Raw genomic sequence first — 12,541 nt, forward strand, 5'->3', positions numbered from 1 at the left:
TTGATGTACTCCTTTTCCTGTTTGGAACCAGTCCGTTGTTCCATGTCCAGTTCTAACTGTTGCTTCCTGACCTGCATACAGATTTCTGAAGAGGCCTGTCAGGTGGTCTGGTATTCCCATCTCTTTCAAAATTTTCCACAGTTTGTGGTGAGGCACACAGTCAAAGACTTTGGCATAGTTAATAAAGCATAGGTAGATATTTTCCTGGCACTCTCTGCTTTTTCGATGATCCAACAAACTTTGGCAATTTGGTTTCTGGTTCCTCTGCCTTTTCTAAAACCAGCTTGAACATCTAGAAGTTCACGGTTCATGTATTCTTGCAGCCTGACTACGAGAATTTTGAGCATTACTTTACTAGCGTGTGAGATGAGTGCGATTGTGCAGTAGTTTGAGCATTCTTTGGCATTGCCTTTCTTTGGGATTGGAATCAGACCTGACCTTTTCCGGTCCTGTGGCCACTGCTGAGTTTTCCAAATTTGCTGGCATATTGAGTGCAGCACTTTGACAGCATTATCTTTTAGAATTTGAAATAGCTCACCTGGAATTCCATCACCTCCACCAGCTTTGTTTGTAGTGATGCTTCCTGAGGCCCACTTGACGTCACATTCCAGGATGTCTGGCTCTAGGTGAGTGATCACACCATCTTGGTTATCTGGATCATGAAAATTTTTTTGTATAATTCTTCCGTGTATTATTGCCACCTCTTCTTAATATCTTCTGCTCTGTGAGGTCAATACAATTTCTGCCCTTTATTGAGCCCATCTTTGCATGAAAGATTCCCTTGCTACCTCTCATTTTCTTGAAGAGATCTCTGGCCTTTGCCATTCTATTGTTTTCCTCTCTTTCTTTGCACTGTTCATTGAGAAAAGTGTTCTTATCACCCCTTGCTATTCTCGGGAACTCTGCATTCAAATGGGAATATCTTTCCTGTTCTCTTTTGCTTTTTGATTCTCTTCTTTTCACAGCTATTTGTAATGCCTCCTCAGACAGCCATTTGGGTTTTTTACATTTCTTTTTCTTGGGGATGGTCTTGATCCCTGTCTCCTGTACAATGTCGCAAACCTCTGTCCATAGTTCATCAGGCACTCTATCAGATCTAGTCCCTTAAACCTCTTTCTCACCTCCACTGTATAATCATAAGGGAGTTGATTTAGGTCATATCTGAATGGTCTAATGGTTTTCCCTACTTGCTTCAATTTAAGTCTGAATTTGGCAATAAGGAGTTCATGATCTGAGCCACAGTCAGCTCCCGATCTTCTTTTTGCTGACTCTATAGAACTTCTCCACCTTTGGCTACAAAGAATATCAGTTCAGTTCAGTTCAGTTGCTCAGTAGTGTCCGACTCTTTGGGACCCCATGAACCGCAGCACGCCAGGCTTCCCTGTCCATCACCAACTCCCAGAGTCTGATTTTGGTGTTGCCCATCTGGTGATGTCCATGTGTAGAGTGTTCTCTTGCGTTGTTGGAAGAGGGTGTTGCTATAACCAGTGTGTTCCCTTGGCAAAACTCGATTAGCCTTTGCCCTGCTTCATTCTGTACTCCAAGGCTAAATTTGCCTGTTAACTGCACGTGTTTCTTGACTTCCTACTTTTGCATTCCCGTCCCCTGTAATGGAAAGAACATCTTTTATGGGTATTAGTTCTAGAAGGTCTTGTAGGTCTTCATAGAACCTTTCAATTTCAGCTTCTTCAGCATTACTGGTCGGGGCATAGACTTGGATAACAGTGATATTTAATGATTTGCCTTGGATAGGAACAGAGATCATTCTGTCGTTTTTGAGATTGCATCCAAGTACTAGCTTTTGGACTCTTTTGTTAACTATGATGGCTACTCCACTTCTTCTAAGGGATTCGTGCCCACAGTAGTACATATAATAGTCATCTGAGTTAAATTCACCCATTCTAGTCCATTTTAGGACGCTGATTCCTAAAATGTTGGCGTTCACTCTTGGCATCTCCTGTTTGACCACTTCCAATTTGCCTTGAAACACGGACCTAACATTCCAGGTTCCTATGCAATATTCTTCTTACAGCATCAGACCTTGCTTCCCATCACCAGTCACATCCACAACTGGGTGTTGTTTTTGCATTGACTCCATCTCTTCATTCTTTCGGAACTTATTTCTCCACTGATCTCCAGGAGCATATAGGGCACCTACCCACCTGGGGAATTCATCTTCCAGTGTCCTATCTTTTTGCCTTTTCATAGTGTTCATGGGGTTCTCAAGGCAAAAATACTGAAGTGGTTTACCATTCCCTTCTCCAGTGGAGCGCATTTTGTCAGAACTCTCCACCCTGACCCTACACGGCATGGCTCATAGTTTCATTGAGTTAGACAAGACTGTAGTCCATGTGGTTAGATTGGTTAGTTTTCTGTGATTGTGGTTTTCAGTCTTTCTATCAGGAGCTGGTAACGTGTAGGGAAAATGTGGACAGGGTCACAAAAGAACAATAAGTACCTCAAGAGAGTCACATGCCAGATGTAAGTATAAGCACAACTGCAGCTGGGATTCATTTACTTCGCTCCACCCACATGGAAATGTCCCTGTAACTTGGTTGTCTGCTGTCTCTGTGCTACGTGTATGTATGACCCAAGGTGAATGCAGCACCCTTAGGATTTCCTTTCCACACAGAGAGTATCTGTTCTCTTCTAAAGGAAGGCCAAGTGAGATAAATATCTATTTCTACACAGGTGTTTTAGAGCCTTGCAAGGAAGGTAACTAGCAACAGAATTAGTAGAGAAGCAATTAGAAAAATGAAACCGCAGGACAACTGTGCAAAACAAAATTGGTTTTCCTTGACAATAGTAAGTGAAAGCGGCCTTGCAGGCCTTTGTGTTCCTAAAGAGAAGGTAGAACATCTCCGAGAGTCTATCAGGCTTTAATATCTGTATTCGGTTCACTGTGCATGCTCAGTTGCTCAGTTGTCTCTGAATGTTTGTGACCCCACGGCCTGGAGCATGCCAGGCTCCTCTGTCCATTGCTTTTTCCCATGGAGAAGACTGGAGTGGGTTGCCATTTCCTTCTCCAAGGGATATTCCTGGCCCAGGGTTCGAAGCCGCATCTCTGCATTGGCAGGCCTCTTTACCACTGAGCCACCGGGGAAGCCCTTATTCACTTGACTGCTGCTGCTGCTGCTAAGTCGCTTCAGTCGTGCCCGACTCTGTGCGACCCCATAGACGGCAGGCCACCAGGCTCCGCCGTTCCTGGGATTCTCCAGGCAAGAACACTGGAGTGGGTTGCCATTTCCTTCTCCAGTGCATGAAAGGGAAAAGTGAAAGTGAAGTCGCTCAGTCGTGTCCGACTCTTAGCGACCCCATAGACTGTAGCCAACCAGGCCCCTCCGTCCATGAGATTTTCCAGGCAAGGAAGGGTACTGGAGTGGGGTGCCATTGCCTTCTCCGATTCACTTGACTACTTCACCTTATATTCAACATGGATTAGGACCCGGGGGAAGCACTTGGTGCGAAGTTCGTTTGTGCTTCCTGTTCCTGAAAGTCCCATCCTGGGATGGTTGAATCTCCTTCCTCATCAGAGGTTTGTGGCCGGAATGTAGGGTACCTGCTTGTCTCCCTCTGCCATCCCCAGACTGACACACTCCACTTCATATGAGAGAGGACAGCTCCTTCTGTCTGTAAGGGGCCTGCTCTTTTACTCTCTGTGACCACTCCCCATGCCTCCTGTCAAAAGCAGCCAGAATGGCTTGGGGTCAGATCTTCTCCATTTAATTTTCTCTCATTCCTTTCCCATCTGGCACAGCATGGAGCTGCAGGAGGCTGAAAAGAAGGAAGTGCCTGAAGAATCCGAGGATGAATGTGCCTTGATGCCTTCAATTTTCCAAGGAAGTTCTGACAGCCCCCAGCCTCGCAGTGATGATACATTGAAATTTAATGAACTGGAAGTAGACCTTGGTCCAGATGGAGCCGCTGGTTGCTCTCATGCTAAAGAAGATGAAATTCCAAGCAATATCTCAGGTAGCCCCCATATTATTTCTCCTCACAAGCCGAGTAGACCAAGGAAGGTCATCTCTAAGGACAGGTTGTATAGACACATCTTAGCTGAAACCAGGGAAACGGGACTATTATGGAACACAGACATCTGGTGGGTCAGGGAGCTCTCATTCATTTTTTGGCTCCGGGCTTGTCTCTGTCACCCTGACCCCAGTATCAGGCATTTGACACAAAGCGCTTGTGACAACTCTCAACCACCTCAGCTGGAAATCCACAGGAGGTGTCTGTCAGAACTCGTTTGGAGCCAGTGTGTTGTTCCCCGCAGTGAGTTAAAATTTTGTCAATGTTCGTGGCCTCTCCAGAAGTGATGACAGACTTGCCTCTTTATAAGGAGAGGTGATTTCCATCATGTGTTTTACTGCGCTCAGCCCCAGTCTCCCTTTTCTCGATGTTGGCAGGTCTTAGCTAAGATGGTATCTGACCCCAAGACAGACACAACTGTCCCATTGCCTTGCTTGGATGTTTCCATGAAGTAAGGCTGGGCTCTGGCAGTTCCTCCAGCTTGAAATGGTCATGGTTTCTGTGTAGCACCAAAGATTCTTTTTGATTTGAAGGTTAATAGATTTCACTGGGCTTCCCTGGTGGCTCAGATGGTAAAGAATCTGCCCGCAATGCAGGAGACCCAGGTTCAATCCCTGTATCATGAAGATCCTCTGGACAAGAGAATGGCACCCACTCTAGTATTCTTGGGTGGAGAATTCAATGGACAGAGAGGAGCCTGGTGGGCTATAGTCCATGCGGTCACAAAGAGACCGCCACTACTGAGCGGCTAACGCTTTCACAATTCACCCATCACTCTAGTCTCAAGTATAAATTCCTCTAAACCATCAACAACCACATAGTCTGATGGGACCAAGCAGCACTATAGAAATAATTCTAGAAAATAACTCAGCTCATTTTCTAGCATCTCTGTGGAAAATACATTTTTAAGTGCTTCTACAGACTCAGAACGAAGGCTGTTGGGAGAGATACCAGATCAAGCAGCAAATTTTCTCGATGGGTCTGGAAGCAGTCCAGTCTAATTCTCATACGACTTAAGTGTCCTAGAATATCTTTGCTAAAGAATTATGTTCTTGCAATTAGAATATTAAGGTCCCTGTTGTATATGTGTTTCCTGAGTAGATATGTGTGAGATCTGATTTGCTTCTCATGACCTGCTGTCTCTGAATTTCCTACTAGACAATGAAAACGATCACAAGCAAGTGAGTGGACAAGAGCTCTCATTTCCCAGGTAATTTGAAGATCTGTGGGCTGTGAATGTCAGTGGTGACAGCAGGAGACCTCAGATCCAGAGAAAAATAGAAAGTACTCTATGTAACTCTTTCATCTATTCATGCAGCAGCAAGTATCTCTTTAGTAGTGTTGTCTATTTATGTTTCACAAGTTTGTGCGTTTCAGTTTTTCAATCCTTCAAGTTTAGTAATGTACAGTGAGTTGTCCCAGGTGAAATAACTAAACCTGGGAGTTCCTGTATTCGTGTGTTTTCTCCTGAGTGGTTAAAGTAGGGTGAGAGACTATGGGTCTTACACTGGTTTGGCATCAGCATGTTGGTAAATATTTGATTTCAAGGGAGGAAAATCGAACGATATTCATATTACAACAAAATATTGAAAAAAATAGTTCTTGAAGGCAGAATATCTAGTCTATACCTCCTTTTTCTCCAACTCTGAAAAACTGATCTTGAAGCTATATTTGTGCCAAGAAATATTTTAAAATTGAATGGAATAGAGTCCAAACTCAAACACATCTTTAACTTCTTAAAAGCTGTGTCACTTGGACACAGGATATCCAGATCAATACAATCTGTGCAGAAAAGTCTGAACCACTGTCCCTGCCTTCTGTGTGTGCTGGGGGTGGTGACGTTAGCATGTAGGGAAAATTCCATCTCCTCCTTCAACCGCTGGTTGTGTGCCCAGTGCCCAAGAACCTGCTGTCTCTCTCCTACCCCATGGCACCCACACTCCACTCCACATCAGGAGGAGTTACTTCCCTCCTTAAGGGGACTGCCCTTTTGCTTTCTGTGAGCAAACTCAATGCCTGTCATGAAAACCAGCCAGATAGCTTGGGGTCGAATCCTCTTAATTTTCTGTCATCCCTTCTCCACCTGACACAGCGTGAACTTGCTGGATGTTGAAAAGCAGGTGGTGTTCCAGCAATCCCAAGATGAATGTGTTTCAGTACCTTCCACTCTCCAGGAAGGTTCTGCCTGCAACCAGCCTTCCAGTGATGGAAAATTTGCATTTGATGAAGAGAATGTGGAGTCTGCCATGGATGGAGCCTGTGGTTGCTCTCATGCTGAAGAGGATGAAATTTCGACTGGTCTCCCAGGTAGTCTTCGATATATCTGTTAGTCTACTCTGGGAGAATGATCCCGTTTGATAGACCCTATGCTTCCATACTGAAGCCTGATTTGAACCAGACTCTATAGTTGCATTTAAAATGAGACATTCTATGAATGAACTTTTCTAAGTTCCCTGTCATGGTTGTCCCTGGGGTAAACCACTCTACCCAAGGTGGTCCAGCCAGACTCACCTGAACCTTAGCAATTGTGGCACAGGAGGTACAAAGGCTTCCTAATTTTGAATGAACCTCTTATCTCACAGGAAATGCTTTAATTGTCATTTCTGGGTAATGTCCCTGCGTTCCTACACCTGTCCAAGGCTTTTTGCAGTCTTGTTTATTTCTTTGGAGATGTCACGACTTTCGTTCACGTCTATCAACCCATAGCCTCTCTCTTTTCCTTGGACTTATCTTGTTCGAAGTTTCTGATAGCAGAAGGTAATGCGCACTGTCATTTTTTGGTATGTTTCTCTGAGGTAACGGAAAAGGCAATGGGAACCCACTCCAGTACTCTTGCCTGGAAAATCCCATGGATGGAGTAGCCTGGTAGGCTCCATGGGGTCGCGAAGTCCATGGGGACACGACTGTGCGACTTCACTTTCACTTTTCACTTTCATGCATTGAGAAGGAAATGGCAACCCCCTCCAGTGTCTTGCCTGGAGAATCCCAGCGACGGGGGATCCTGGTGGTCTGCCGTCTATGAGGTCGCACAGACGGACACGACTGAAGCGACTTAGCAGCAGCAGCAGCAGCTCTGAGGGAAGACAGGGCCCTGGAACTTCCCAACCTGATGAATGGCCTCTGTTTGCAGCTTTGAGATTCATTTGACTTGATGGTGTGTGGATTCCACTCCCATTTAATCTCAGTGTGAAATCACTTATCCCATTAATAAACAACATTTCAGATGAAAAAAGCCTGAGTATTATAGCAGGCTGAGGATATAATTAAGTTGTTCCCCAGGAACTGTGGGGAAAAGGATATATTTAGCTGTTTGCACAGACTGGGGATCAGGATACTCTGCCGATGACATATCATATCAAGGAAATTTGTCCAATGGCTCAAGAAGGAAACCCAGTGCCTTCTTCTGAGGCTCATTCTAGGGCCTCCTGGATTATTTCTGTCTCAATAGCCTGTTACCACATTCTGAAGATAGGCACAGGATTGGGCGTTTTGGAAAGGCATTTGCCTGACATAACTCTTCTGTTAATTTCTTTGCAGAAAACCAGAATGGTCACGATGACCTGAAAGGAGCAGCGGTTGTGGCCCCGAGGTAATTTTGAATATCTGTGGGCTCCTGTACAGTGATAACCTCTGCAGACCTCTGATCCGGGGAAAGACAGAAAGTGCTGAATGTATTGTGTCGTCAGTTTTGCCCACCACTATTATTCTTTTTCATAATGTTCTCTGCTTTCACTGTGGTACTTATATTGTTTCCAATTTCTTATTTACTGGTCAAGTTTCAAACCCAAGTCAGTCGACCCAGGTGAACTAAGTCAGAGTGATTTTTTTGCACTCAATTTTTCTATCAGGTGTGGTTTCTAGAGTGAGATGCATATCTGCTATATGTTTGGTGTTAGCATGCTGGCATGTGTGTCATAGTAATGTCAATGCCATGTAAGTGGAAGTGTGAAAGCCACTACTCCGTGTCCCTGTATGTGAGGCGTGACTGTACCATCACAGAGAAATCTGTCTGTTCATCAGCCTGTTATTTGGTCAGACCACTGAGCACCTACTGCTTTTTCTCTCTTCTGCCCCTGTAAAACCACGCTGTGTCTCACACACAAAACAGAGTTTTCTCCCTGTCATGGATCAGACCCTTGGCTTCACCACTCAAACATTCCATCAAAACCAGATAGGACTGTACAGTTTCTGATAAGTCTTGGCTTAGTCTTTTGCCGTCCCTCCCCACCAGGTTCAACAGACAGCTGCCACAGATGATAGAGAATGGAGTCCCACAGGACTCTCTAGATGAACACTACCTGACTTACTCAGTTCTTCCTGACCTGTCAGACTCCTTCTGGCCTTATCGGAGCAATGCCATCTTCTCACCTGAGGACGTGGATGTGTCTTATGCTCGGGATGTAACCAGTGAGTATTTTCTTGTGATAGAACTCCACCTATATGCCCAGGTAGACTCTGTACGCTTCGTACTCCCCACCTCTGGGGTGCTGAGGTTTGTCATCCCTGTTGGAAGCGCTGTAGACAGTGATTTGGATGAGACTCTGTGGTAGAGTTTTAAGTACAGACATCAGGTGGGTCAGGGAGCTCTCATTCATTTTTTGGCTCCGGGCTTGTCTCTGTCACCCTGACCCCAGTATCAGGCATTTGACACAAAGCACTTGTGACAACTCTCAACCACCTCAGCTGGAAATCCACAGGAGGTGTCTGTCAGAACTCGTTTGGAGCCAGTGTGTTGTTCCCCGCAATGAGTTAAATTTTTGTCAATGTTCGTGGCCTCTCCAGAAGTGATGACAGACTTGCCTCTTTATAAGGAGAGGTGATTTCCATCATGTGTTTTACTGCGCTCAGCCCCAGTCTCCCTTTTCTCGATGTTGGCAGGTCTTAGCTAAGATGGTATCTGACACCAAGACAGACACAACTGTCCCATTGCCTTGCTTGGATGTTTCCATGAAGTAAGGCTGGGCTCTGGCAGTTCCTCCAGCTTCAAATGGTCATGGTTTCTGTGTAGCACCAAAGATTCTTTTTGATTTGAAGGTTAATAGATTTCACTGGGCTTCCCTGGTGGCTCAGATGGTAAAGAATCTGCCCGCAATGCAGGAGACCCAGGTTCAATCCCTGTATCATGAAGATCCTCTGGACAAGAGAATGGCACCCACTCTAGTATTCTTGGGTGGAGATTTCAATGGACAGAGAGGAGCCTGGTGGGCTATAGTCCATGCGGTCACAAAGAGACCGCCACTACTGAGCGGCTCACGCTTTCACAATTCATCCATCACTCTAGTCTCAAGTATAAATTCCTCTAAACCATCAACAACCACATAGTCTGATGGGACCAAGCAGCACTATAGAAATAATTCTAGAAAATAACTCAGCTCATTTTCTAGCATCTCTGTGGAAAATACATTTTTAAGTGCTTCTACAGACTCAGAACGAAGGCTGTTGGGAGAGATACCAGATCAATCAGCAAATTTCCTCGATGGGTCTGGAAGCAGTCCAGTCTAATTCTCATACGACTTAAGTGTCCTAGAATATCTTTGCTAAAGAATTATGTTCTTGCAATTAGAATATTAAGGTCCCTGTTGTATATGTGTTTCCTGAGTAGATATGTGTGAGATCTGATTTGCTTCTCATGACCTGCTGTCTCTGAATTTCCTACTAGACAATGAAAACGATCACAAGCAAGTGAGTGGACAAGAGCTCTCATTTCCCAGGTAATTTGAAAATCTGTGGGCTGTGAATGTCAGTGGTGACAGCAGGAGACCTCAGATCCAGAGAAAAATAGAAAGTACTCTATGTAACTCTTTCATCTATTCATGCAGCAGCAAGTATCTCTTTAGTAGTGTTGTCTATTTATGTTTCACAAGTTTGTGCGTTTCAGTTTTTCAATCCTTCAAGTTTAGTAATGTACAGTGAGTTGTCCCAGGTGAAATAACTAAACCTGGGAGTTCCTGTATTCGTGTGTTTTCTCCTGAGTGGTTAAAGTAGGGTGAGAGACTATGGGTCTTACACTGGTTTGGCATCAGCATGTTGGTAAATATTTGATTTCAAGGGAGGAAAATCGAACGATATTCATATTACAACAAAATATTGAAAAAAATAGTTCTTGAAGGCAGAATATCTAGTCTATACCTCCTTTTTCTCCAACTCTGAAAAACTGATCTTGAAGCTATATTTGTGCCAAGAAATATTTTAAAATTGAATGGAATAGAGTCCAAACTCAAACACATCTTTAACTTCTTAAAAGCTGTGTTCACTTGGACACAGGATATCCAGATCAATACAATCTGTGCAGAAAAGTCTGAACCACTGTCCCTGCCTTCTGTGTGTGCTGGGGGTGGTGACGTTAGCATGTAGGGAAAATTCCATCTCCTCCTTCAACCGCTGGTTGTGTGCCCAGTGCCCAGAGAACCTGCTGTCTCTCTCCTACCCCATGGCACCCACACTCCACTCCACATCAGGAGGAGTTACTTCCCTCCTTAAGGGGACTGCCCTTTTGCTTTCTGTGAGCAAACTCAATGCCTGTCATGAAAACCAGCCAGATAGCTTGGGGTCGAATCCTCTTAATTTTCTGTCATCCCTTCTCCACCTGACACAGCGTGAACTTGCTGGATGTTGAAAAGCAGGTGGTGTTCCAGCAATCCCAAGATGAATGTGTTTCAGTACCTTCCACTCTCCAGGAAGGTTCTGCCTGCAACCAGCCTTCCAGTGATGGAAAATTTGCATTTGATGAAGAGAATGTGGAGTCTGCCATGGATGGAGCCTGTGGTTGCTCTCATGCTGAAGAGGATGAAATTTCGACTGGTCTCCCAGGTAGTCTTCGATATATCTGTTAGTCTACTCTGGGAGAATGATCCCGTTTGATAGACCCTATGCTTCCATACTGAAGCCTGATTTGAACCAGACTCTATAGTTGCATTTAAAATGAGACATTCTATGAATGAACTTTTCTAAGTTCCCTGTCATGGTTGTCCCTGGGGTAAACCACTCTACCCAAGGTGGTCCAGCCAGACTCACCTGAACCTTAGCAATTGTGGCACAGGAGGTACAAAGGCTTCCTAATTTTGAATGAACCTCTTATCTCACAGGAAATGCTTTAATTGTCATTTCTGGGTAATGTCCCTGCGTTCCTACACCTGTCCAAGGCTTTTTGCAGTCTTGTTTATTTCTTTGGAGATGTCACGACTTTCGTTCACGTCTATCAACCCATAGCCTCTCTCTTTTCCTTGGACTTATCTTGTTCGAAGTTTCTGATAGCAGAAGGTAATGCGCACTGTCATTTTTTGGTATGTTTCTCTGAGGTAACGGAAAAGGCAATGGGAACCCACTCCAGTACTCTTGCCTGGAAAATCCCATGGATGGAGTAGCCTGGTAGGCTCCATGGGGTCGCGAAGTCCATGGGGACACGACTGTGCGACTTCACTTTCACTTTTCACTTTCATGCATTGAGAAGGAAATGGCAACCCCCTCCAGTGTCTTGCCTGGAGAATCCCAGCGACGGGGGATCCTGGTGGTCTGCCGTCTATGAGGTCGCACAGACGGACACGACTGAAGCGACTTAGCAGCAGCAGCAGCAGCTCTGAGGGAAGACAGGGCCCTGGAACTTCCCAACCTGATGAATGGCCTCTGTTTGCAGCTTTGAGATTCATTTGACTTGATGGTGTGTGGATTCCACTCCCATTTAATCTCAGTGTGAAATCACTTATCCCATTAATAAACAACATTTCAGATGAAAAAAGCCTGAGTATTATAGCAGGCTGAGGATATAATTAAGTTGTTCCCCAGGAACTGTGGGGAAAAGGATATATTTAGCTGTTTGCACAGACTGGGGATCAGGATACTCTGCCGATGACATATCATATCAAGGAAATTTGTCCAATGGCTCAAGAAGGAAACCCAGTGCCTTCTTCTGAGGCTCATTCTAGGGCCTCCTGGATTATTTCTGTCTCAATAGCCTGTTACCACATTCTGAAGATAGGCACAGGATTGGGCGTTTTGGAAAGGCATTTGCCTGACATAACTCTTCTGTTAATTTCTTTGCAGAAAACCAGAATGGTCACGATGACCTGAAAGGAGCAGCGGTTGTGGCCCCGAGGTAATTTTGAATATCTGTGGGCTCCTGTACAGTGATAACCTCTGCAGACCTCTGATCCGGGGAAAGACAGAAAGTGCTGAATGTATTGTGTCGTCAGTTTTGCCCACCACTATTATTCTTTTTCATAATGTTCTCTGCTTTCACTGTGGTACTTATATTGTTTCCAATTTCTTATTTACTGGTCAAGTTTCAAACCCAAGTCAGTCGACCCAGGTGAACTAAGTCAGAGTGATTTTTTTGCACTCAATTTTTCTATCAGGTGTGGTTTCTAGAGTGAGATGCATATCTGCTATATGTTTGGTGTTAGCATGCTGGCATGTGTGTCATAGTAATGTCAATGCCATGTAAGTGGAAGTGTGAAAGCCACTACTCCGTGTCCCTGTATGTGAGGCGTGACTGTACCATCACAGAGAAATCTGT

General features: G+C 44.7%; 1 protein-coding gene and 1 long non-coding RNA gene across 2 annotated transcripts in view; one reads left to right on the forward strand and one right to left on the reverse strand.

Moving 5' to 3' along the window:
- The window catches only part of LOC145504749 (NBPF family member NBPF19-like), a 251,607-nt gene that overhangs the window by 194,194 nt on the left and 44,872 nt on the right, over positions 1-12,541 (forward strand). Inside the window, exons 82-88 of the mRNA XM_081486056.1 lie at positions 5,188-5,239; positions 6,122-6,336; positions 7,567-7,618; positions 8,261-8,436; positions 9,689-9,740; positions 10,625-10,839; positions 12,070-12,121. Coding sequence (XP_081342182.1) covers positions 5,188-5,239; positions 6,122-6,336; positions 7,567-7,618; positions 8,261-8,436; positions 9,689-9,740; positions 10,625-10,839; positions 12,070-12,121 — 814 coding nt within the window. The remainder of the gene's footprint in view (positions 1-5,187; positions 5,240-6,121; positions 6,337-7,566; positions 7,619-8,260; positions 8,437-9,688; positions 9,741-10,624; positions 10,840-12,069; positions 12,122-12,541) is intronic.
- LOC145504771 (uncharacterized) overlaps positions 1-12,541 on the reverse strand; it is a 375,749-nt gene that overhangs the window by 118,083 nt on the left and 245,125 nt on the right. The gene's annotated exons all lie outside the window — the stretch shown is intronic.

This window comes from Giraffa tippelskirchi, chromosome 5 (assembly GCF_054371585.1).
Source record: "Giraffa tippelskirchi isolate mGirTip1 chromosome 5, T2T-mGirTip1v1.2.pri, whole genome shotgun sequence".
In the NCBI taxonomy this organism is placed as follows: domain Eukaryota; kingdom Metazoa; phylum Chordata; class Mammalia; order Artiodactyla; family Giraffidae; genus Giraffa; species Giraffa tippelskirchi.